We start from the raw sequence: 24,706 nt of genomic DNA, 5'->3' as shown, positions 1-24,706 counted from the left end.
CCCTTCCCCGGAACCCTTGGCTGAGCCGCCACTGGGTCTCCCTTAGTCCCTCCGCTCGCATAGGCGTCCGCTCCTCAAGGAGGACCTTTCCAGGGCCGGCTGGGTGGCCCGGACCTCACCTTTCCCATCCGTAAAATGGAGCCGTCAGACCGGCTGTCTCCTACATCCCCGGACCCCGTTCTGGGGAGCGCCGGAGGACCGGATCCCCTCCCGAGGCAGCAGCCGGACCGGGCCGAGGCCGGGGCTGGGCTCTGCCACCTCCAACCTCCCCCGTGACCCCGGGCCCGCGGCTGCTCCGCCTGGACGCCCCAACGCGTGTTCCCCGTCCCGGACCCGGGAAGGCGGCCTCCCCGCTCGCGGCTCGCTGCTCTGGGCCGCCGCCGAGGCCGCAGTCGGCAGGCAGCTGGGCCGGCCTGGCCGGGCTCCAGAGGCGCGGAGTGGGTTAAAGTGTGCGCCAGGCCAGCCGGCGGCGGGCGGGGGAGCAGCCTGGTGGGAAGTGTGAGTTCCTCCCTGTCTGCCTGACAGCTATAAAGGCGGCCGCGCCACAGAGCCGCCACTGGGCTGCGCGCCTCCCCGGGAACCCCCTCTCGTGGGTGCTCTTTGAAGTGGAGGACGGAGGCGGCCAGGGGGAGGAGGAGGGCGGGCGAGGGGCAGAGCCCGCGGCCCTCTGCACTCTGAGCCTCCCCCTGCTCCCGGCACCTGGCGCCTCCCTCGCACAGCGGCTCTGCCCCCTTCCCCGGGAGGACGACCTGCTGACCCGGGGGCCAGGTAGGCCACCTCCGCCTTCCCGCGTTGCCCCCCCGCGGCACGGATGGAGCTCTGAGGGGGCCGGGGGGCCGGAGCATCTCCCGGTCCCCCCCCCCCACCCCCGGGGAGCCGTTATGTAACAGGAGGAGGGCTCACGGGGAGGGGTCCGGACCCTCAGCGCGTGGCGACGGTGGCCCCTCAGCTCCCAGCCTCGGGCGCCTGAAGCCGGTCTTTGCACGGCGAGCCTCTCCTGCCGGCCGGTGGCTGTTTTTGGACCCCAGGGAGGGATGGATCCCGCGTGAGCCGGACCTGGCCTGTGGCCAGCGGTGTCTGGGAGCCTTAATGAAAACCAAGTGTGGGGCCGGCTCAGCACCTGTCTTCGGCTCAGCAGGCAGGAGCTGGGGCACCGACTGGCCAATGGGGCTGCCGAGGGGGGTGCTCTGTGCTTGTGTGAGGCTGGGGGGGGGGCGCAGGGGGGGCTGTAGGTGGAGGCCTGCGGGGGAGGGGGGCAGATTTGGAGTTGGCTTCGGGGCTGGCGGGGGGGGGGGGGCGACTTTCACACCTTCTTCCTTGAAAGTAGCCGGGGGCAGGGGACGAGTCCCCGAGTCTACTCTGGTCTGGGTGGGGGGGCGGCGGGTATCTGGCCACCTTGCTGTGTGGCTTTGGGCGACTTGGCTCCCCTCCGTCGCTTCCAGGCTGTAGGGGGACAGGCTTGGCGGCTTCTGAAACCCCTTCTCTGACCTGCTGGCAAGTGACACTCAGGACCTGAGATAGACCCTGGACAGAGGCCGCCGAAGGCCCCCGTGCCTCCCTTCTAGGAGGTAGGCGTCCACACAGCGGAGGCAGATAGGGGAGGCTAAGGGCTCCCCTTGGTTTGACCCCTGGCAGGGAGGTCGAGGGGCGTTTGGGGCTGACAGCGCTAACTTGTTGGGGAAGAGACAGCCCCGTAGCTCTGGTCTGCCCTGACTCCACACCCCGGGGGACAAGGGAGGGACACAGGCGCCTGGACTCTGTGTGGCCTGAGATCCCTGAGGGTCCCGGGCCCGGCCCCCTCCAGGGCAGGGGTAGCAGGGGCCAGAGAGAGGAAGGGGCTGGCGGAGCGGGTGGCATCCAGGGGCCCCTCCGGCAGCCCCGTGTGGCTGGCAGGGAGACCACTGTCCCAGGTGGGCAGCTAGCACTGAGCAGGTGAAAATCCCCAGGGGCTCTTGTTCAGGCCAGTTCCCCCAGTGGAGATGGCGGCCTGAGTTCTGGGGCTTGGCTCCCTCGTCCAACGGGTGCGGCCTGGGCCTGCAGCCTCCTCAGCTGTCCCTGCTTTTCTCCGCAGGCCCTCTCTAGGGAGCTCAGGTGGTCAGAGGCAAAGCACACATCCCTGCGCACCCTTAGATGGGAGGTGGGGCAGGCTTTGCAAGCTCACCGCCGCCTGTGGTTCTCGTGCCTGTGGCAGGCATCGTTAATCACCCACCAGCCTCTCCCAACGGGGCCACCAGGCAGCCACTACCAATCAATCCCAGAGAGCCTCTGGGCCTCGGTGCTGGGCGGGCCCCCAGGGCTCTTCCCGTAAGTGGACCCTCCTCAGCTGTCAGAGGAGCTGGGTCCGGCCTGGCAGTGACCGTGGCCTTGCTTCCTAGGATGGGTGGCAGACGGCAGCCTTCACGCTGGGTCTGGTCCCTGCTGGCTGTGGCACTTCTGGCTGGGCGTGTGGCATCTACTGGGGCCACGGTGAGTGGGGAGCAGGGTCCCTCACCCAGATGGGCTGAGGTGGGAGGGGCTGCGCGGCAGGTGTAGGGCACGTGTCCAGCGAGCCCTGCGTGCACTCCCAGATCCCCACACAGCCCCGGAATATGTCTTACAAGCTGATCAGACCAACCCCTATCAGACAAGCCCCTACGGGGACTCTGGCCACTCCGGAGCCTGGCTGATTTGGGCAGGATGGGGTTGGAGGGGGCTGAGTGCTTCCTTCCGAGCAAAGTCCTGGAAGGAGGCGTGTAGACGGGGCGGGCTTGTGTCCCGCAGAACCCAGGCCGGGGCCCAGGCCGCTCGGGAGAAGATAAACAAGGACGGTGTGGCCTCAGGCTCCCGCCGAGCCCCCAAGATGTTCCAGATCTCGCGATTGGGAGGGCTTAAGGCCCACGACTTCCGGGGAGTTCCCTCCAAGACCGCCCCGGACACCTGGGCGGGGGTGCCGAGGGACCCAGCCGGGCTGTGTGCTGCTGACCACAGCAAGGGATGGCGGGCCAGTCCCGTTCCAGCGTCTTCTAACCTTCCGTGGGGACTCTCGCCCAGGACCACAGCCCGACGTCCAACAGCCTGGAGGGGGGCTCGGACGCCACCGCCTACTGGTGGGGGGAGTGGACCAAGTGGACGGCATGCTCCCGCAGCTGTGGGGCCGGCGTGACGTCCCAGGAGCGGCACTGTCTGCAGCAGAGGTGTGGGACTAGCACGGGGGTGGGCAGCGGGTGACACGTGGGCGGGGGCTCAGGCTGGGAGGGGCCTTCAGGCGGAGGCGGCACAGGCCGGGTGAGTGAGCCTTTTTGCTGGCCTGTCAGGGCCGAGGCTCCTGATGGGTCCTGGGCGACCGTGTCCTGGGGTTCACCCTGTCCCGGGACTCTGGGGACAGACAGCCCTTTCGTGAGAAGGCATGGTCTGTTTCTTGGGATTTTTTTCAACGAGAGGCGAGGTCTTTCCTGGTCCTTCTTTTCTGAAGAGTCTAATTCACACGGGAAAAAACATAGGCTATAGTGGTTACCGTCGGGCGGGCCCGGGTTCAAATCTTGCTTCTGCTACGTCCTTGCTGTGTGACCTTGGGCAAGTCGCTTCATCTCTCTGAACATCAGTTTCCTCACGTATGGAGTGGTACGGAGTAAACGTTCTTGGCATTATTATCAGTTCTGTGTACAACCCTGGGCTCTATGCCGGGGGTGCAGAGGTGAAGTGGTATCTTCCCCGGGCTGCGGTGGAGTCGTGGGGGGCCGGAGGAATTAGGGGGGGCCTTCCGGGGCCCAGCCCAGAGGCCGTCTGGAGCAGGGGCACGGTCGGTGCCCGCAGCCCGCGGCCCCCAGCCCCCGGCTCAGAGCCCGGGTCTTCCCTCCAGGAGGACGTCGGTCACGGGCGCGGGGAACAGGACCTGCACGGGCACGTCCAAGAGGTACCAGCTGTGCAGACTGCAGGTGAGGCCCCGCCCGGGCGGGACCGCAGCCCTACCCCCAAGCTCCTTAGGCCGGTCTCAGGTGGCCCCCAGACCCTCCAGGCACTCTGCGACGGGTCTGCCCTTACTTCCGGTTGAAGAGAAGGAGGGTGAGGGGTCCTGGGCTCAGAGCCCCCTTCACGCCTCGGGTCACATCTGTGCTGTGCACGCGCAGGGGTGAGGACTGGCTTCTGCTGGGGGCGGGGGCTCACGTGCGGCCTCTAACGTGCAGATCTCAGGCTGCTCACAAGTCCTGTGCCAGGTGCTTGCTGGGAGACCGAGAGTCACCAGGTGTCCCGTCCCCAGCCGTGAGAAGTCTCACTGCAGCTCCCCAGGGGGGACAGGAGATGCTGACTCTGGCTCAGCCTCTGGGTGCCCTTCAGTGGGGCCAAACCAGTCTGGACCTGAACTCCCCTCCCCCCCCCCCACCACCCAGAACAGGTGTGGGGCAGAAAGACAGCAAGCCATAGGGGTCTTTGCGTCCCCGTGAGTGTCTCGGGGTATGTGCACGCCCGAGGAGTTAGGGCCTGAAGGGAGGCGGGTGGCCACAGCTCCTGTGTTGGCATCGCTGGTCTGCTCCCCTGCTGGACGCTTGTGAGCTCCTCCGAAGGGAGACCCACCTACCCCCCCCCCCCGGCGTGACCGGCTGCCCCCCACTCCCAGGCCTCCCCCCTCTGCCCTGGGCCGCAGGCGAGTGGGGGGCAGCGCCTGCACAGCCGAGGCCGGGCGCCCCTTCCGCGCCCTAGTGCCTCTGGGGAGGAGGCTGGGGTGGCAGGGACGTGGAAGGACCCTGCCCGGAGCACCAGGAGGGCCAGCGCATGTAGGCGTTTGAGGGACGGCAGCAGCCCTTTCGGTTGCCCCCTGCTCCTTCCAGAAAGCGAGTGGGACTGAGGGAGAACGAGAGGCCACCCCAGCCCGGCCGCAGCCACTTCCTGCTCAGCCGGGACAAAAATGCCTTTGTCGGGCCGAGTTCCTCCTGGAGCCTCCTCTCTCTCTCTCTCTCTCTCTCTCTCTCTCGCTCTCTCGCTCGCTCCGCAGGAGTGTCCGCCGGACGGGAGGAGCTTCCGGGAGGAGCAATGCATCTCCTTCAACTCCCGCGTGTACGACGGGCGGACGCACCAGTGGAAACCCCTGTACCCCGGTACCAGGCCCTGGGCTGCCCAGCGGGGAGCAGAGTGCGAGGGCGGCCCCTCCACACCCGACGGCTCCCTTCTGGGGACGGTGGGGAGGGGACACCCTGGCCCGGGGTGGGCAGGTGGACGGTGAGGCCCGGCGGGAGGGGTCAGGTCACAGGCCACCGTGAAGAGGAGCCGGCCTCTCACTCACGGAGCAGGTGCCGGGCCGCCCGGGACCGTCCGTCGGGGGATCCGTCCCTTCCGCTCTCCCGGCCTCAGTTCTTCCGTTCGCGCAATGGGTGGGAGGAGCTAAGGCGGGTCTCGGCGGGAGGGACAGGAAGTTCCTGAATCCCCCCCCCACCCCCCACCCTGAGACCCTCCGTCTCCCCGTCAGACGACTACGTCCACATCTCCAGCAAGCCGTGCGACCTGCACTGCACCACCGTGGACGGTCAGCGGCAGCTCATGGTCCCGGCCCGCGACGGCACGTCCTGCAAGCTCACCGACCTGCGAGGGGTTTGCGTGTCTGGAAAATGTGAGGTTGTTAAACATTGTAGCAAAAGTACCACTGGTCTCACTGCGCTGACCGCCCCGCCTGTCCTCCTGTGGCAGTGGCGGCCCCGGGGGCCCGGGTCGCAGCGCCCTCCCAGCGGCCCTCTCCGCCTCCCTTCCTGCAGCCCATCGGCTGTGACGGGGTGCTCTTCTCCACCCACACGCTGGACAAGTGCGGCGTCTGCCAGGGGGACGGTAGCAGCTGCACCCACGTGACAGGCAACTACCGCAAAGGGAACGCCCACCTCGGTAAGAGCCGCGGCGCCTCCCCCACCCCCCCCACCCCCCCCCCCGCGCCTCCCCCCTCCCTGTCCGGTCCCGCTGCGCGCTGTCTCCGGCCTTGGGTGCCTCCTCGTGAGCTCCTCTCCCTCGCTCTCGGCCACCTGAACGTCCCTGCTGTGCCCAGGCGGGCCGGCCAGGTGCTCGGAAGGCCCCCTCTGGCTGGGGATACTGAGCCGCTCTTTGTTGACTGCCTACTGAATACCGGGTGCCTGAGTGCACCCTCGCCTGGGGGATTGTGTTTGGCCTCTGCGGCAGCACCCAAAGGGGGGAAACCGAGGCACGAGTCCCATCCTCGTGTGAGGCTGATACGAGATTTGAGTCCGAGGCCTAAGCCCTCCAACCCGTTTCGCAGAGTCCGCCCCTCCCTTCCCTTGGGCAGTGGCTGGTCGGTCACCCAGCGTGCCCATTTAGGCCTGGCTCCCCAGGGGCTGGTGGGGGTGGAGGACAGGTGGGGATTTGGGGGTCTCTGCCTGTGACAGGACTTTGTACTTTGCAACGGTGTCACTTTAGCACTCAGTACCACGCCGACTGCATTTCTGGGTCTCTCCAAATGCTTGTGGGGTCAACCTGGGTTATCACAGCCTTCAGACTGGGAAAAGCAGGGCGCTGGAAACCCACTTAGCAGATGGGGAATCCGAGGCCTGCACGGGAATTGCCTGCTCAAGGTTCCCGAGCGAGGGTGGGCAGGTCCGGACTAGTTGGAGCCGCCGTGGACCCGGCTGTCGGGGACCCTGACCGTGTCTACCCCACACAGGAGGGATAATTTCAGAGCTAACGTTAGGGCTTAGACGAGGGGCCCGGGGATGGGTCTGCTGGGCTGAGGAGGGACTGGATGAAGACCGCAGGGAGGGTCTGAAATGGAGGGCCCAGGGCAGAGCAGCCGGACAGGTGTCTGAAGGACCCACAGCCAGCGTGACAGGGAGAGGCTGCTCCTTGCCGGATGCCGGGACGTGTCTCTGAGCACCTAAGTCCCGTGGACTCCCGGCGTGGGGGGCCTGGGGCTGACGCTTCCAACCCCGCGACATCCACCTAGTCCTTCCTGTGCCCGGGCCGAGGCGTTCGTGCCTCGCACATTACGAGGCAGGTCCTGGACGGGTGCCACAGACGCGGGAACAGGCAGAGAGGGGTGAAGACACTAGTCTGAGGTCACACAGCCGGGAGTGGCAGAGCGGGGTCTGAACCCAGACAGCCTGGCTCCTGGACCTGTGGTCCTAAGCGCTGACCCACCGTCTCCCCTGATAAATGCGTGCGCCCTAACCACGCCGGCGGCCCTGGGCCGTGCAAGAGCCGTTATTAGATGCGCAGGAATCTTGTGAGCCGGTTGCTAATTTAAAAATGAACGTATTTAAACCCACATTTGAATAAATGGCAATTAAGCCAAATCATCATTTCCTGTTCATTTCACCGCTGTGTGTATTATGGGCGTGTAGGGGAGACGCTGTCGAGGGAGGCGAGGCGGGCTAGTGTGTGCCTCTCCCCTGCTCTGCCTGCACCCGGCCCAGCCCTCGGGGAGCCTGAGACGGGCTGGGGCGGGGGTGGGGGTGGGGCGCGGTTTACACTGCAGACCAGAGCTTCCCGCTCTGCCCCCCAAGGAGCCACTCAGCGCACTCTGGCTCAGGGCCTTTGGGCGCCTGCAAAGGGGGGCGAGGGGGGTACAGGTGGACTCCCCCTCGCTGCCACTGTTCCCTCCTGGGAGACTTTTCTATCTTAGGGCTTTCGGAACCTCTCCTCTGGGGTCTCCTCCCCAGACCACCCTCTAGGCCGTGCTGGCAGCACCCGTCCCTTCCTCAGACCCCGGCCCCCCTAGACCCTCAGTCCCTCCGTTGGGCGTCTCTGTGGGGGTCCCCACGGCTGCCTCCCCACCTTCTACGGCCCTCAGCTGTGTTTGCCCACCTGCGTCTCTGAGCGTTAGCAAGTCTGTAATATCAACATGGTGCTGGGCCAACGCGGGCCTTTAAAATAGTAGGAGTGACTGTGCCCTTGGGGCCAGGCCCTGTGCTGTGCAGAGATCTTCCCACATGACGCAGAGTGGGAGCCATCATCCCTGTGCGCAGATGAGGAAACTGAGGCCCAAGAGCTCCAATGACTTTTTTCAGAATCATCTTGGTGACATGTGGCAGAGTAGGACCCAAGTCAGTTTGACCCCAGGCAGATTTAAGGTCCCTGTGGCCCACGGTGTCCCTCCAGAGGGGCTGGGGCAGGGCCTTCGTAGGAGAGGGTCATGGAACCTGGGTGAACCCGAGCCCGTCCCCGGGTGGCACAGTGCGTGTCTGCAGGGCCTTGGACGCGTGTCTGGGCCCGGGTGCAGCTGCTGAGGGTGGGGCTGCCCTTAGACAGCACCCCTCCCCCACCAAGAGCACAGGAGGGTGGTGACTTTCCAACAGAGCGGGGCCGGCCCGCGGCTCACTGTCATCTGATGTCCCCCAGGTTACTCTCTGGTGACCCACATCCCGGCCGGTGCCCGAGACATTCAGATTGTGGAGCGGAAGAAATCTGCCGATGTCCTAGGTACGCGTGGGGGGCCTGGGTGCTGCCTCATGTGGACTTGTGGGTGTGTGTGGGGCCACACGTATGGGTGGATTCTTGACCCTGGATCCGTCCTGCAGGAGAGAGTCAGGCCCCAGAAGCCAGAACTTGACCTGGCTGTGTGTAGACGTGTGTGTCGGAGGGGGGGCTCGTAGGGAAGCTGACCCCACCCCCACACGTGACAACACGTAGTGACTTCCTGTCCCTGGAGAGCCTGGCCCAGGCCAAAGCTGGAGGTGCTGGAGGTGGGGTCTCTGACCGCCCCTCCCCCAGGGCACAAGGATGAGACTCAGGAGGCGAGTAGGTTGAGGCAGATCCAGAGCCCGGAGGTGGCCCGGCTGGAGGCCTTCAGCCACACGAAGCAGAAGTGAGACTCAAACTCGGGCCTGGCGGCTCCCTGGTGGAGGTTCTCGCCCCTGGATGGTCTCTGCGGGGCAGCTGGACCTTGGTAGGTCGGGGGCCTTCGACGTGAGGATTCTGGGCTTATTCGCATAAGTGAGGCCCCGAGCTGATGGCAGTTTCTGGAAAGGCTGCCTGCGTAGTTGGAGCGTTGTCCTGACAGCCTGCCCTGTCTGTGCCCCCCGGGACGCAGCCCGAGGCCCTTCTGGCTCAGGTGGGTGGGTGCTGACACCACTTAGCTGCTCTGCACGTGGCCTTGCCCTGGGTGGGGGCGGGCGGGGGGCCCCGGGCAGGGAAGCTGGTCCCGACGCCTGGCTCACTCGCCCGTGTCTCAGGGCAGCGTGGGAGAGCCGGGACGGCTGGGTGAAACCCGCCCTTCTCGGGGGACGCCGCGGGTGGGGACTCTGCTAAAGGTCCCCGCGGTGGAACCTGGGCTCTCGGCCCCCACACCAGCAGTTCTGCACACTCCAGGCCCCCGGCCCCACCACCCGAGTTCGGGAGCCAGGCCTCTGCCAGGCCGGTGGCTCTGTCCCCCGCTGGGAGGGTGGCGAGGCCAGGAAACACGGTGTTCTCAGAGCTGGCTGCAGAGAAATGGCTCTTGAAACAGCCGCGTGGAAACAGCAAGGGCAGCCTCGGAGCAGAGGCAGAGCCGCAGGAAGGAAGGTCATTACTGTCAGGAAACAGGCTTTGGATGCCGGCCGGGATTTAACCCTATGCACATACCTGGAGGCCGGGCAGGCACGCGCCCCAGGAGGCACAGCTCGGACCCTCACTCACGGTATTTTCTGACGTCGCTGCGTCGAGGGTATTTTTCCAGCAGACGAGTCTCGCTTGCTGCGTCTGCCTGATAATAAACGGATGCCCCCCCCCACCCCCCCCACCCCCCCTCCCCCCCTCCCCCCCTCCCCTGCTCGGATTGCATCAGGAGCTCTGGAAACTGAACTCTTCCCCTCCCTCCGGCCAGCTTCCGGAACTGGCTCAGAGGACACCCTCTGAAAGACACGCTGTCCCCCACCGTGTGGAGCCTGCCTCCTCGCTCCCATCCCCTGGGCCCGAGGCCCCGAGCACCCTGCGAGCCCTCCGCAGCCCCAGGGAAGGGCCAGCTGCCCTGAAAGATCACCCCAGCTCTGGAGACTTGTCCCCGCCTCCGGGGTTGGCAGGAGACGGGCTGCTGAGGGCTGCACGCACGTTCCTGCTGTCTGGGCGTCATCGGGCTTGGGTCAGGCCAGGGAGTGGCTGTCCTTCTGAGGTCCCCTGTTCCAAGTATCCACCCACACCCCGTCTCAACGAGAGGGCGACTGAGAATGTGCCCGGCGCTGCCGTCAGGCACGCCTGGGAGAATGGACTGATGGGGTAAAAGGTCAGCCTGGTCACGGCAGCACGGGCCGCAGAATGTCATGGCTCCCGGTGTCGGCGTGGCGCTGGCCAGCTTGGGGTGGGCTGCAAGGGCCTGCCGGCGCTGGTGGGACAGCGTTCTGGGCCAGGCAGGCCAGGGCTGCAGTGTCGCTCAGTGTGGACCCTGGAGGGGCATGGAGGTCCCCTCCCCGTGTGTGGTCCCCTCCCTTCCCAAGGTGGGAAGCTGGGCGGGGATTACTCACCCAGGGTCACGAAGTGAGTTCTCAGCAGGGCCGGGCTGATGGCCCTGCCCTGAGCCGGCCAGTGCCTGCTGTCCAGAGCATGCCTTCCCCGGGCACTGACCTCCTGGTCCACTTGGCCGCTTAGCCTATGCTACTCATCACCTCTCAGACTCTGGCCTCTTTAGAGGTGACCAGAGACACCAAATGGGCCCCGGGCCAGCCACCTCCACCTCCTGATGGGAAAGTGCACTGACCTCTCCTTAGCATTCGCTGGCCGGGGCCACATGCTGGACACGGTCGGAGCTTCCGACTCCCCCACGAGAGGAGGTGTCCTGTCTTCGGGGTATTCGGGGAGGGTCGCGGGGGTGAGCTGGCCACAGGTGCCTGAGTGAGTGATACTGGCCACTCCCTGTCCCCCCCCCCCCCCCCGCCCGCCGCCCCGTCCTCCCTGTGGCTCGTCCAGCTCATGTGACCAGGTGGCTCTGCCCTGTGCTCCTTTAGCTCTCGCGGACGAAGCCGGCTTCTACTTCTTCAACGGCAACTTCAAAGTGGACAGCCCCAAGAACTTCAACATCGCGGGCACCGTGGTCAAATACCGGCGGCCCATGGACGTCTACGAGACCGGCATCGAGTACATAGTGGCCCAGGGGCCAACCAACCAGGGCCTGAACGTCATGGTGCGTGAGCCGCGGGCTTCGGGCCGCCAACGCCGTGCCGTGGCCCCAGGGGGTGTGTGCACGAGGCAGCGTCTCCGCCCGGCGTGGCGAGGGTCGTGCTCGGTCACTCCTTGCGCACCCATCCGCTCGGGGTTTGATTCCTGTACTTAGCCTCTATCAGCTCATTAACGAGTTGCTTCATTTGCCCGTCCCCTCGCTCACCCAGCCACCCACTGTCTCAGCCCTCACCCAAGTAACCATTCATTCATTCACTTGCCACGGCCGTTAGCGCCCCTGGTGGACTGCAGTCATCAGGACCTGCGGGGTTGCTAAGGACAGGAAGTAGACGGGGACGCAGGCCCCCTCCCCCACTCCATAGTTGGGGGTTTGTACCCCCCGCGTACTTCCCTGCCCCGGCCGCATCGGCACTGTGGCCTCTCTGCCAGGTCCTCAGTGCTGGGGGGCCCAGGCAGTGCCTGTGGCCCCCCCCCCCCCCGCTACCCCCCCAGATGCTCACGGTTTCTGGGGGCACAGCACAGGGGCGAGGAGAGGGCGGGAGAGTTTGGACCTGCTCTGCTCAGCTCCCTGGGAGCGTTCCCACGGCTAGCGTGTTCCCATGGCTAGCGACAACAAGTGTCGTTGCTTTGTGGCCCTGCGTCGAGGAAATGTACAAGGACTCGTCCCTGGAAACAGGTGACGCCCAGATGGGCAGTTCTGGTGTTTTTCAAGGTCTGCGGGTGTTCGTGGAAGCTGAGGGGTACAGTGGGGCCAGAGCCTACCCGCCTGACCTGGCATGATTTCTGGATCCCACCGTGGTGGGCGTTTAGATCCTCACTTTGTAGACAAGAAACCTGGGCACACAGAGATTACGGACTTGCCCATCACGGACCTGTCGGCGGTGTGGCCGGGCTTGGGGCCCGGGTCAGCCTGGTGCTGGAGCCGGTTGTGTGTCTAAGTGCCCTGCCAGAGGGGTCTTCAATTGCGGTGCCCCCCCCCCCCCGCCACCTCCCCACACTGCTTCCTGGCTGCAGAGCGTCCCTGGATGGCCCCAGAATCTAATGGGGGCCACGTATCTCCTCGCGGCCGGCCGGCTGCCTGGCTTCCCTGCCTGCCCGCAGGAGCTGTGTTGCAGGTCAGGATCCCAGGAAGGGTCTGTGAGCAGCGGGGTTTAGGGCGTGGTGACGGGAGCAGTGGCCGTGAGGGGGTGAGGGGGACAGGCCTGGACAGAGGGAGATGTTGAGCCGTGCTGCCGGTGTGGTCAGAGGTTCAGCTGATCCCAGCGGGGGCTCTGGGGTCGCAGTGGCCCCTCGAGTCCCCTGGACTTGAGGCGGAGAGGCGTGGCCCGGTTGCTGGAAGCCACAGAGATGGGCGTGGCCTCGGGAGAGGCGGCCGAGGGACGTTCCTGGGGCAGGGCTCGCTATGAACTGTCCCCAGCACACTCCAGGCAGCTCACTGAAGGGTGGGGTCCGGGGGCTCGCCGCCGTGCCCGCTGGTACCCATTTGCCTGGTGGAATGCTTGGCAGGAAGGACTCCTCTAGAATTCTGGCTGGCTTCCCCCCCCCCCCCCCCCCCCCCCCCCCCCGGGAAGGCTGGCGAGGTGACCGGCAGCTAGCCTGGGGCTGCCAGCCAATCACATCACTTGCCTCCTGCGCTACCCACTCCGCATTCTCCTCTGCTAGTCTAGGTGGCTCACCTGGCCGGGTGTCCCTGTCCCTCCTACCCGAGGGGTCTGGGCTCCTGGTTTCGGGGCCCTTTTCCATCCCTGTCCTTGTCCCGTTGCCACGGGCAGGGCGATACCAGGAGGAGCCCCCGTGGGGCAGCAGGGAACCAGATATATTCTCTGCCCCTAGGGTTGAAGCATCCCGACACGGCCTTGGTGGTCAGGGTCAATCCCCCTGCTGGGGCGGCCACTCCTCTCCGGCTGCTCTCTGCGCACAGGGTGCCAGATGGCCCAGGTGGCGGTCACAGCTTCCCGTTTGTGGAAGTGTTTCCCTGCATCAGGACCTGTACACCTGCAGACCCTAAGCCGCAGGGACTAGAAACCCCAAATGCCCACGGGGTCACTGGGAACGATTGCGGAGGCGACTTCCGTTTTGTGCTTCCCGGGCCCACGCTGTCTGCCCGGTGGGGACGCAGCACCGTGTCGGGGCGATTCCTTGTATATTGCGTCGTGGAGGGCACCCCGGCCCCTCATCCTCGCAGGGTCCTGCCGTCTCTACGTGGCACCGTGGCCTCAGCGTGCGCGGTCGCATCAGGCCACAGCGTCTGGGTGACGCAGCCTGTGCATCTGACGGTCACGTGCCTGCTGAGGCACCTCCTTTGCTGTGACGTGGGTCCCTTTGTCCGATGCAGTGTCACGTGCCATCCTGTCTCAGCGGATCAGATGCTCTGGGAGCCCTTGGGCTTGGGGGCCGCAGGCGCTGTGGTCAGGAAAGGCAACCTCGCGGTCACTTCCCTGCTAGGACAGAAGGGCGTCTAACGTAGCCCGCTGGCCGTCAAAGGGCTGACGGCCTCTCGAGGCACGGTGCCGCATGTCAGTCTCTGTCGGTGCTGGAGGGCTTGGTGAGTGACCGCCCTTGCCCTCGGGGCCACGCATGGTGCCCATCCTTGCCACCATGGCTATCCCCTTCATGCACCTGTTGTGCCATCAGAGGGGGGACTGATGGCAGAGGCTGGTCTGTGTCACCTGGCAAGGCCATTTCACCTATAACCTGGTGTCCGGTGTCCCTCCCATGGGGGGATGCTCCCAGGGGCGCGTTAACAAGGGACACGGCGGCTCCCATCTTCCGCCTGTGGCGTGGACCCATCCCCACGTGTCTCCTCCAGACCTCCTCACCCCCTCTCAAAGCCCTTTCCACCCAGGATCCTGAGCCACCACCCAAACCGTGTGCACCGCCCACGAGGCAGTGTGTATTCTCACCTCGGGCTGCTGTGCGTTTCCTACAGATTAGATGATCCCACACGCGCCCCGCAGAGCCCCCCGGGAGGAGTTTCCCTCAGTGCAGTTTTTTTGAAGCCGCCCCTGAACGGGGCTCCAGTGAAACAGATCCCATTTTCAGCTCATACCGCCCTCCCCCGCCCCGTACCAAGCCGACCCGTCTCTGAATCAAGTTTGGCCCTTTCTCTCCTCTCAGACTTCACCCTAACGGTACCCCGTGCACCTGACGTTGTGAGCTGACAGATGTCAGGGCAGGGGCCTCGGGTGATGAGAGTCTCGGTCACCTGCTGAGCCGGCGGTCCTGTCCTCTGCTCTGATTGTGCCTAACCCCGGATGTGACATTTCCATCTTACGACGGGTGGCTGCGTGACTCCCGGCTGTGTCACTCGATGTCCCGTGGTCACAGGGTTCCATCTCTATAGGGCCTGGTAGCATGTCACAAGCTCTTTTCGAAATGATGTGATATTTGTCGTGGGCGGCATGGCTTCGCTCCAGAGCACTGGAGGACTACGCGATCCTCTTCCTATCAAGGCCTGCCAGAAAGCCCGTGTGACGTCTTTCCCCGCCGCTATAGAACCAGCTGGGTGTTATGGCCCAAGTGGCAGGCTGTTTATCCCGCAGCCTGGACCGACTGTAGAGCCCCTTCTCCTCAGGACCCCCGCTGAAAGCTGGCAGCTTTTACCCAGTATGTGGATTGGATCCACATTTCTGGATATGTGCCACGCTGTGTCCAGAATTCCTCTTCATAAGGGAGGGAATGCAATGCAATCCTCTGCCCTCTGCTTTCAAGGGTATGTCCTGGCATGCCCTAGGCCACTGACCCTGAAGCGTTCGCCGATGGGGGTGGGGCACTGGATCCCCACAGGGTTCAGTGTCAGGTCTTCTGGAATCCGTAGGCTTTCCAAGGCCTCCCGCATCGCTTCCTGTTCAGCTGGCCTGGTAGACATGGTGTCACCAACGTAGAGGACCCGTGTGATGTTCTGTAGAATGGTCCAGACCCCCCTGTACTGTATTACGTCGAGGAATGGGGCAGTTAGCACGGCCCCGGGTACAAACCCGCACGTGTATACTCTTGTCCGTTCCAGGTGAACGAACACCACTTCCTCCTCCCCACGGGGGTGGAAAAGAAGGCGTTTGCCACGTCGGCGGCCACAGGTGATCGACCTGAGGTCGTGTTAATCTGCTCCGGGAGCTGCATCCGAGGCTCCCGCTTGGCGGGGTTTGGAAGGGCTCCCCGTCATCCTCCCGGGTCTGTCTTGCTTTCATGGGCGCCAAACCGCTGAGTGAAGCGGGGCATATGGGGACCACCGCCTCGCGTCCTCCGGCAACCTCAGGAGTGGCTCTGATCTCTGTAGTTTCCCCGGGATGCAATTCTGTTTTGGATTTACTCCCTGGGATGGGCACGGGGGTCAGGGGCTGGGGTCACGGGCTTCCGCTGAGCTTTCCCTGCGATGGTAGCGCATACCCTACAGGCTGAGGAGCCGACTGCCAGCAGTGGACTTGGGAACCGGGTAAGCCTTGGACCCAGGGTGAGCCACACTGGGCGCACCGTGAGCCAGACCTGGGCCACACTTGTTTGTCACCCACAAGCTCTCGCGCTAACAGGGGGCGATGATGATGCTTTGGGTCCCTGATAAACAATGACAGCTTGGACCCTGGTTCCCAAATGTCTGTCCATTTCTCCAGCAAACAGTTAACCAAGTCGACGGCTGTAGGCTCTTTGGGGGAAGAACTGGGAGAAGCATTACCATATACACTTGTGGTGGGTCCTTTGTCCTGGGGACCTGGCCGTTCCATCATTCAGTGGATCCTGGGTCCAAACGCTGGCCCAGGAAATGGGATAGGGCTGTGACTTTTCTGGGGCAGCTGTCCTCCGCCCCCTGAATATCCACCCTTGATACGTTTTGATCTTACATACTGAGAAGCCCCTCTTCTGGTCCCGTTTATTTGTCCGGGAGTCCTTTGTCCTATCCGCCGCGTGCAGACGTCTCTGTGGGTCAGGGCTCCCGGCCACCACGTCGGCCTCCCTTATTCTGATGATCGAGGGGAGTCTGGTTCTATCACAGCGTCTCCTGGCATCCGCCCTGGGCTGCGGTCACTCAACGGTGTCCCTCGAAGTGAAGTCAGTGCCTTCTCGCTGGCCAATTTCTTTTCACGCCGGTGAGCAGGATGTCCTGCAGGGGGCTCCTGCAGGAAACGGTCACCTGGCCAATTTTCCAGCCTTTCCCTCCGCTCCCACGCTCCCACTACCTGCTAGGCCTTTATTCTCCACTTAGTGCTGGCCTCACTTTCTCCAAGCTTCCAGGAACCACCCTGGGGGGTGCACTGGCACTTTCTCTCAGAGCTCCACCCGGGGTGGGAATAAAGTGCAGATGGGGTTTTAGTCGGCTTTATTACTTAGAGCATCCTGTGTGCTCGGGGCACCCTTCCCGGCCTGCGCCTCGAGTGGACAGCTCCCTCTGCCCCGCCCTGGGCGTGCGCCCCTGTTCGCGGGGCTCTGGAGGCCGGCTGCCCTTGGGGAGCAGCACAGCGCGGGCAGGGCCACCGTCCTTCAGTCGAGGGCGTGTCCCTGGGAAGGGCTTGGCTGTGGGCCGCAGCCGGGGCTGCTTCTGGCGGCCCCGGGACCGGAGTGCAGCTCTCCTCTGGGGGCTCGTGGCCCACGAGCCCCGAGCCGCTCCCGGCTTGTGCAGAAGGGGTGAGGTCCCGCTTCTCCTCCTCCCCAGGTGTGGAACCAGAACGGCAGGAGCCCCTCCATCACCTTCGAGTACACGCTGCTGCAGCCGCCGCATGCCCACCGCACGCAGCCCGTCTACTACAGCTTTTCGGAGCCCGCCGCGGAGAGCGCGGAGAGCCAGGAGCTGGACGGGGCCGCGCTCCTGGGCTTCCTGCGGCACAACAGCTCTTTCTACGGCCAGGCCTCCTCGGAGCGGCTGGGCCTGGACAACCGGCTGTTCGGCCACCTGGGCCCGGGGATCGAGCTGGGTCTGAGCAAGGGCCGGGAGACCAACGAGGTGTGCGAGCAGGCCAGCGGCAGGGCCTGCGAGGGACCCCCCAGAGGCAAGGGCTTCCGAGGTAACCAGGAGGGCCGGGATCAGGCGGGGGCTTCCCAGGGAGGGGGCCTTGGGCAGAGGGTCTTTGGGCCCCCGCGGCCGGCAGACGAGGCCCGTGAGAGGCTCCTACTCGCGGCTCTCCTGGGACAGGCACGGCACGGGCCCCTTCGCGCATGCCCCGCTTTCCATCCGTTCTTCCAGGGGGATACAGGTGTCCCCACTTGACAGATGTGCGGGGGGGGGGGGGGGGCTGAGGCTTAGGTGGGGGCTGGGCTTTCCCACATCCACAGTTGAGCTGCGGGTCAGACCCGGGCAGTCTGTCCTCAGAGCCCGTGTGCTTGCTCATTCGGTAGAGGCAGACAGACAGCACGCCACAGGGTGGCAAGAGCTCTGGAAGGGGACATCCGGCCAGTGAGGGGGCGCGGGCGGACCCTGAGTTCTCAGAGAGTGTGGCCCCTGACCTGAGGGTTTGGGAACCAGTGAGGAGTAGCTGGGTGAGGCTGTGGGAGAGGGTGGGGTGAGAGAGAGCCGCTCAGGGCTGACAGCCTGGCAGGCAGATTTCAGGGAGGCAGCAGGAGGTGTGGCCGGAGATGTAGGGATTCGTGAGGGTCCCCAAGTTGCAGGGGTGCGTGAGGGTCCCCAGAGATACAGGGGTGTGTGAGGGTCCCCGAGACGCAGGGGTGTGTCAGGGTCCCCAGAGACGCAGGGGTGCATGAGGGTCCCCGAGATGCAGGGGTGCGTGAGGGTCCCCAGAGATGCAGGGGTGCGTGAGGGTCCCTGAGATGCAGGGGTGCGTGAGGGTCCCCAGAGATCCAGGGGTGCGTGAGGGTCCCCGAGATGCAGGGGTGCGTGAGGGTCCCCAGAGATGCAGGGGTGCGTCAGGGTCCCCGAGATGCAGGGGTGCGTCAGCGTCCCCAGAGATGCAGGGGTGCGTCAGGGTCCCCAGAGATGCAGGGGTGCGTCAGCGTCCCCGAGATGCAGGGGTGCGTCAGCGTCCCCGAGATGCAGGGGTGCGTCAGGGTCCCCGAGATGCAGGGGTACGTCAGCGTCCCCGAGATGCAGGGGTGCGTCAGGGTCCCCAGAGATGCAGGGGTGCGTCAGCGTCCCCGAGATGCAGGGGTGCGTCAGCGTCCCCGAGATGCAGGGGTGCGTCAGGGTCCCCGAGATGCAGGGGTGCGTCAGCGTCCCCGAGATGCAGGGGTGCGTCAGGGTCCCCGAGATGCAAGTGTGCATCGGGGTCCCCGAGATCCATACCTGCAATTTGGACGTGTTCCTGAGGGCCATGCACCGGTCACCAGGACTGCCTGGGCCGACACTCCAGTTTTTGAGACCCTGAGAACCTTCTAGTAGAAGACATTTTTGAGGTTGTATTAATCCCCCAGGACAGCTGTAACAAATCACCCCAAACCGGGGGGCTCACGACAAATAGAAATTCATTCTCTCCCAGTTCTGGAGGCCAGAAGTCCAAAACCAAGGCGTCAGCAGGTCTGACACTCGCTCTGGAGGCTCCAGGAGGTGGGGGCGGTCCTTCTCGCCTCTCCCGGTTTCTGCAGGCCTCAGGCGCTCCTGCGCTCAGGGCCGTGTCCCTCCGGCCTCTGCCTCCGTGGTCACACGCCTTCTCTGTGCGTGTGTGTCTTCTCTTCCTCTAAGGACAGCAGCCGTTGGAAACAGGGCCCACCCTAGATCCATGATGACCCGTCCCTCCATCCTTAGCCACTTTTGTGAGGGTCCCGTTTCAAATAAGCTCACGTTCTGAGCTTCAGGGCAGGTGCGAATTTTGAGGAGGACCCAATTTATTTATATATTTTGGGGAGGGGGGGGAGGATAGAGAGCGAGCAGGGGAGGGGCAGAGAGAGAGGGAGAGAGAATCCCAAGCAGGCTCCACGCCGTCGGCACAGAGCTCGACACGGGGCTCAAACTCACAAACTGTGAGCTCATGACCTGAGCCGAAACCAAGAGTCGACACTTAACCGCCAGAGCCCCCCGGGCGCCCCGAGGGGGACCCTGCTTCATCCCCTGCAGGTTCCCCTACAAGAGGCTGTGCAGGCCGGCTCGCACACCTCCGCTTGGTGATCTGTGTGCTCTCACTGCCTCCGGGAGCCTCTCGGTTCAGGTGTTCGCTGCGAGCCCCACCGGCCCCCCCACCCCGCCCCCACGGGCGGCCCTTGCGCCCACACAAGGGAGCACTGGAGAGTGAGCCACCTGTCTCCCTCGTAGACGGCAATGCCACCGGGACGGCTCTCGCGGGGGACAAGGATGACCCAGAGGTGGACGCGCGTCTCCCCTCTCAGCAGCTCCTCTCTGCCAATGCCATCTCCGACCGGCTCCTGGGCACCGGCTCCGACTCCAGGGAGCTCCCCTTCAATGACACTGGCAACAGCATCTTTGTGCAGGGCGCCCCGAGGAGCTCCCCGGCTGACAGCCTCTACGAGGACAACGAGGGAGCCGGGACTTACCTGCTCAATGGGTCCTACCTGGAGCTGAGCAGTGACAGAGTGACTAACACCTCCTCCGAGGCCCCGTTCCCCAACGCCAGTGCCAGCCTCCCCGCCGTGGCCGGGAACAGGACTCACAAGGCCAGGTAGGTCCTTGCTCCGCTGTCGGGGGAGCCGGGGCGGGTCCTGGCAGGTGAGGCCAGACCCCGGGGGCAAACGGGAGACAGTCACTCGTGGCCGGGCTCCCCGACCCCTGGATCCGAGCAGGGCAGAGGCCTGGGTCGTAGCGAGTCTTTCCCGCAAGTTTGGCCCACGGGTTATAGCGGTGCTGAGTGCCCACGTGCGGCCGTGACGCCGCTTCCGGGGGAGGGGGAGGCCGACAATTGTGAGTGCTCACTGTGGGCCAAGCTCGGGCTGGGCACCCGTAAGCACGGGAACACCCGTCACAACCGCCCTTAGCGTCAGGGCAGTTATGGGGACTCAGAGAGGGTCACGGAGCCCGAAGGCCTGGCTTCTCCGTCCGGACGGTCGTCGCACACGTGGCCGTCGGGCAGCTCCCTGGATGTGGAGTGGCTCGGCACCAACCTTCACTGCAGCCCGAGAGGAGATGGGGAAGGGTCCCGTGGGGTCCTCAGCCGGGGGCCAGACCCCGGAGCCAGGCACCGGAAATGAGGCCTTCTGCTTCGGGGGCTGGTGCTGCCTCTAGGACCGGTCCAGTGAGAGTCTGTCTACCTGGGCCAGGCCCCCAGAGCCTGGGATGCACCTGGGGATGCCTGGACAGTCACACCTGGGGACACCTTGTCAGCCACACCTGGACAATGATAGCTGGGGACGCGTGGACAGTTACAGCCGGGGATGCCTGGGCAGCTACACCTGGGACAGCTGGACAGTTATAGCTGGGGACACCTGGACAATGATAGCTGGGGGTGCCTGGACAGTTACACCCGGGGTCAGCTGGACAATAACAGTTGGGGACGCCTAGGCAGTTCCCTGGGGACATCTGGACGGTCATGTCTGACCCTGGGTTAACGGCTGGGAGCAGGGTGGCCCCAGTCCTGCCACCACCCCTACCAGGAGACAGTCCCTGGTGACAGGTCCCTTAGGCTGATCATGGCCGCCCTGGAGCGTCCCTGCACCGTTCCCCAGAGGCTCAGGGGGCAGTGAGGCTGCTTCAAGTAGAGCAAGCCGGGCTCAGCAGCCACCCGAGGGGGGTGGGGGCCGGAGGAGGGAAGGACTCAGTGGGTTTGCTTTTGTTTTCTGAAGACCAACCCAAACCCCTTGGCTTTAGACACCAACACGAATGGAGCCCTGGCCAGGGCTGAGGATGCAGAGGTGGGTCTCCTTGGGACCCTGGGGGTCCACTCATAAGGTGATGCGGTCCGGGTGACCCTCTCACCCTCGCCCAGGGGACGAGAGCTGCGAGGCGGGCCTCCCACAGCCCATGAAAGTGCCCGCCCCTTTTCTCAGGCTCTTTTCTGAGGCCCCCTCCCCCCCCCCCCCCCCAGCTGCAGGGACCGCCGGGCATCGGGCTCACGGGGCACATCTGGTTACCTTTGACAGGCTCTGGGTAGAATTCTTGTTTGCAAATTTGGACGGAATAAAGCTCTGGAAGCTTCTGTGGCCGCTCTTCTCCCCCCAGGGCGGTCTGCTCACCTGACCAGGGGCCCAAAAGTCTGCAGGGTGTGGGTCTGGGGGGCACGTGGGACCCAGCGGCTGAGAGGGGTGACAGGCTTCGCTACCAGGCGCAGGTCTGAGTCCGAGAGCGGGGTTCGTGGTGGCCGGTGACTGAGGCTCCCAGCCCGGTTCCCGCGTCTAACCAACCTGGGCTGCTTTCAGCTCCTGGGCCGTGCCCAGAGGGTTGCAGTCTATCCCACGCAGAGGCACCTGGGAGGACGCAACAATGGAAACCCCAGTCGTGCAGTGAGCCTCCAGGGCGGGGCCGGGCCTCCCAGGGGCTGAAGAAAGTTGGCTGGCAGGTCTGACACTCAGCGTCCCCCTCTCAAGGGGTCTGTGGGGGTGACACAGGGGCCCTGCTGCTCTAATGCAGCCTGTGGCCTGGAGAGAGCTCGGGAGACCCGGGGCGCCGTCCCGACTATGCCCTGCACTTCCCCGGTGACTCAGGCACGTCTCTGACTCCCCGTCCGCGTCCCTGAGTGAGGGCCCGCCAGCCGGGCAGCCGAGGACCCCCGGGGCCAGATCGGGCACGACCTTCGGGTCCTCAGGCCCCAGTTCCAAGAGTCTCTCCTGCCCCACCCCGGCTGAATCGTAGCCCACTCCTCAGCCCCGCGGGGGCCCACTGCAGAAATCGATACGCTGGGTCGTCCGCACTCGGAAAGTCCCGACGCGGTGACGGGGCGGCGCCTCCAGCCGGCTGCCATCAAAGGATGCTGGAGAGCTGAGACCAAAGATGGTCTTTTGAGATAAAGGGCTGAGGGAGGCCGCGGGGAAACCACCAGGCCAAAATAGCCACCGCGCACGGCGCGTTGTCCAAACACAGGAAGTCGCGTCTGCTCGACAGAGGCCGAAATCAAAGGGGCAGCTCAGAAAGGAAAGGTTATTTTCATCTCAGAACAGCCTCAAACAATCAAGGGAGGCCCCCCGGTCACCAGAAGCAGACGTTGGGAGCCAGCGTGCGAGACACAGAGACGCAGGGTCTCTCTCCGGGGCCCTCGGAGCCGTCCTGGCAGGGACTCTCCGGCCCGCGTTATCTGGGCCCGGAGCCCTGAGTGTGGCGCACAGGGGCGCTCTCTTCCTTCCACAAGGAGGCGGGCGAGGGGCTGGTGGTTCGGGCGACTCTGTGGGTGTTTCTCTCCTGGGGCGCTGGCCACTTGCAAGCACAGAACGGTTAGGCGTTCCGTTGTTGTGCAAACACGAGCAGGGTTTTTCAGGAGGGGCTTTGCTGGGCCTGACGTGTGCCCGTGTAAGAGTGATGTGTGGGCAGCCCCTCCAGAAATACCTTTTGTGCTTAAAACCCGGAGGGTTATTTTGAACCAGGCCGCTCTCTCCCGAGTCCAGGATGAGTCACGCGGCCTGCTGGCTGAGGAGCGTGTAATTACCGCAGTTCCCCCGTGGGTGGGGCGGTGGGGCCTGGCTGGGACCTTCTCATCTCTGTTCTTGGGGAGAATTGACAGCCATCGTCGTCGTCGTCGTCGGAAGGACGGCAGGGGTAGGGGACCCAACCGGCAAGAGTCGTGTTTCCTGAATCAGGCTTCTGGGAGGGCTTGCTCAGGGGAGCTGGGTGCTCCCTGGGGGTTTCTACGGGGCCTTTGCTCCGAGATGACAAGGTCTTGAGTGGGTGGGGAAACCGCATTTAAGATTTTTCTTCTCCTTCTTCAGGAGGTGGGAGGGGGACCTTCCCCTCCCCCCAGAAATCTGTGAAAGGGAAGGGCTGTCTCCTGGTTGAGAAGCCAGCAGGTGAGGGGCTCAGCAGCTGTAGGTGGCCCTGAAACCGGCCACCAGCTCATGGCCTGCTCCCTCCGCCCCCTGCTTTCTCCTCCTCCGCCCCTCCCAGCCCTCCGGCTTCCTGGGTTGTGTAGCCCCATCAGTAGACTCGGTACCTAAGGCTGTGGGCGGAGCATCTCCTGGTTTAGAGCAAGTTGCACCTTCGGGGCAACAAACGTTCCTACAGAAGTAAACCTCCGAGCTCGTCCACTTGTGAAGCCCAGACGCGGAGCGAGCTCCCAGTGGGATCCAAACCAATGTCTGGATCGTAGAATGGACTGGAAGGCCCTTCGGAATGGATGCCCTGCAGCATTCATTAAGCCCGACCACCGAGGTGGCACAAGGTCCCCGGGGAGGGACCCGTGCGCACGAGCCCACAGGGAAGCCTTGTGAAAGGGCGTCAGCTCCGGTGGTCTCCAGCCGGCCCCTCGCCGGGCACTGGGGCGGCGCCCGGTGCAAGAGGGATGCCGGGGCCTCGAATGGTGTCCCGTCAGCCGGGCCATCGCCCCACGTCCCCGTCTGCAGGTCGCAGGGCTTCGGGTTGTGGGGGGAGGGGCTGCATCTCAGAGCAGAGGCTGGGGATCTGGGAGGACCCCTTCCCTCCTCCCCTGCTGAGTCCAAACCCAGCCTGCATGTTGGATACTGAGGCTGGGCCCCAGCACACCAACTGGTTCAAAGAAGCAAACGGTCCTAACAATAGTTGGCTTCAGCCGCCCGCGCTCCGGCCAAGAATCATAGCTGGTTGCTGGCGCGGGCCCAGCTCGCCTTCCCCACACCGGCAGCCATCACAGACCTGGGCAGAGGCGTCTGGAGGGGACCGGCCACTCCCCTGTCTGCCGCTGAGCTTTTCTGTTTTGACACTTGGAGGCTGAATGGCCAGTGTCCCCGTTCAAGCAGAGTCGGGCTGAGGGAGGCCTCAAGGGGAGTCCTGGCAGGTTCTCGGCATAGAAGGTGGCGTCTGCGGTCCCTCCTGGGGGAGCGGAGAGAAGGAGTCGCCTGCCCGCGCTAGCAGGCGGCGTGCGTGCGTGCAGGGCGCAGAGGCAATGCTGGGGGGCCCCAAGCTCACTCCCCACCCGGAAGGACCTTCAGCAGCTCCAGTGCCCGCCTCGGACCCTCGCCCGTCCAGGCTGGAGAAAGGCGAACGTCCGTTCTGTCCCAAAGCGTGCCTCCCCGCGATGCCCCCTCCCGTCCTCTGCTCTAGACAGTGGGTGGGCTGACCCTGATGGTGGGGACTCCCCCCGGGGCCGGGGCAGGCGCGCTGCTCCCCAAGAGCCCGTGCCCGCAGCCCTCGGTGAGCGCCCGTGCCCTTCTCCGCTTCTCCCTTCCAGGACCAGGCCCAAGGCGCGCAAGCAAGGCGTGAGCCCAGCGGACATGTACCGGTGGAAGCTCTCGTCCCACGAGCCCTGCAGTGCCACCTGCACCACAGGTACCAGTCTCGGCTGCTGGCCGGAGCCACCTGCTCAGCGTCCCCTCCGCAGTGGGCCTCGCTCTGCGGGGCCCGCGCACTCGCCCGGGGCCCCGAACTGCCCACAGGGAGCTTGTCTAGTAGTTTCCTGATCCGGGAGGTGGCATGAGGTCACAGGGGTTGGTGTCCTCATGCTCACGGCGTGTGGGACCATGGGAAGGACCCCGGGGGGTGGGGTGCGGGTGCCGCCACCCCCCCCCCCCATTCACTGTTCTTTGTATGGTAGAGCGAACGTCCCTTTGGTTAAAACTACGACGTCTCAAGTGGGGAGGATTTTGCTTTTGTTTACAGCAACCTAGGAAGGGAAACAGACCCACGAAGGACTAGAACAGATGCTAG

At 64.8% G+C, this 24,706-nt stretch overlaps 1 protein-coding gene across 2 annotated transcripts in view; it reads left to right on the top strand.

Annotated features, from left to right (window-relative positions):
- Nucleotides 1-501: 501 nt before the first annotated feature.
- ADAMTSL2 (ADAMTS like 2) overlaps nt 502-24,706 on the top strand; it is a 34,827-nt gene continuing 10,622 nt past the window's right edge. Inside the window, exons 1-13 of one of the 2 annotated variants that reach the window (XM_078436263.2) lie at nt 502-768; nt 1,443-1,568; nt 2,376-2,466; nt 3,031-3,173; nt 3,839-3,914; nt 4,970-5,072; nt 5,441-5,586; nt 5,724-5,847; nt 8,308-8,388; nt 10,884-11,059; nt 16,700-17,048; nt 19,244-19,607; nt 24,231-24,328. In XM_078436263.2, coding sequence (XP_078292389.1) covers nt 2,377-2,466; nt 3,031-3,173; nt 3,839-3,914; nt 4,970-5,072; nt 5,441-5,586; nt 5,724-5,847; nt 8,308-8,388; nt 10,884-11,059; nt 16,700-17,048; nt 19,244-19,607; nt 24,231-24,328 — 1,750 coding nt within the window. In that variant the 5' untranslated portion in view covers nt 502-768; nt 1,443-1,568; nt 2,376. Of the gene's footprint in view, nt 769-977; nt 1,198-1,442; nt 1,569-2,375; nt 2,467-3,030; nt 3,174-3,838; nt 3,915-4,969; nt 5,073-5,440; nt 5,587-5,723; nt 5,848-8,307; nt 8,389-10,883; nt 11,060-16,699; nt 17,049-19,243; nt 19,608-24,230; nt 24,329-24,706 lie in introns of those variants that run through there. The other variant, XM_078436264.2, reaches the window with a different exon arrangement.

This window comes from Panthera onca, chromosome D4 (assembly GCF_046562875.1).
Source record: "Panthera onca isolate mPanOnc1 chromosome D4, mPanOnc1 haplotype 2, whole genome shotgun sequence".
Taxonomy (NCBI): domain Eukaryota; kingdom Metazoa; phylum Chordata; class Mammalia; order Carnivora; family Felidae; genus Panthera; species Panthera onca.
Note: the sequence above shows the minus strand (reverse complement) of the source record. Positions and strands in the feature narration are given on the sequence as shown.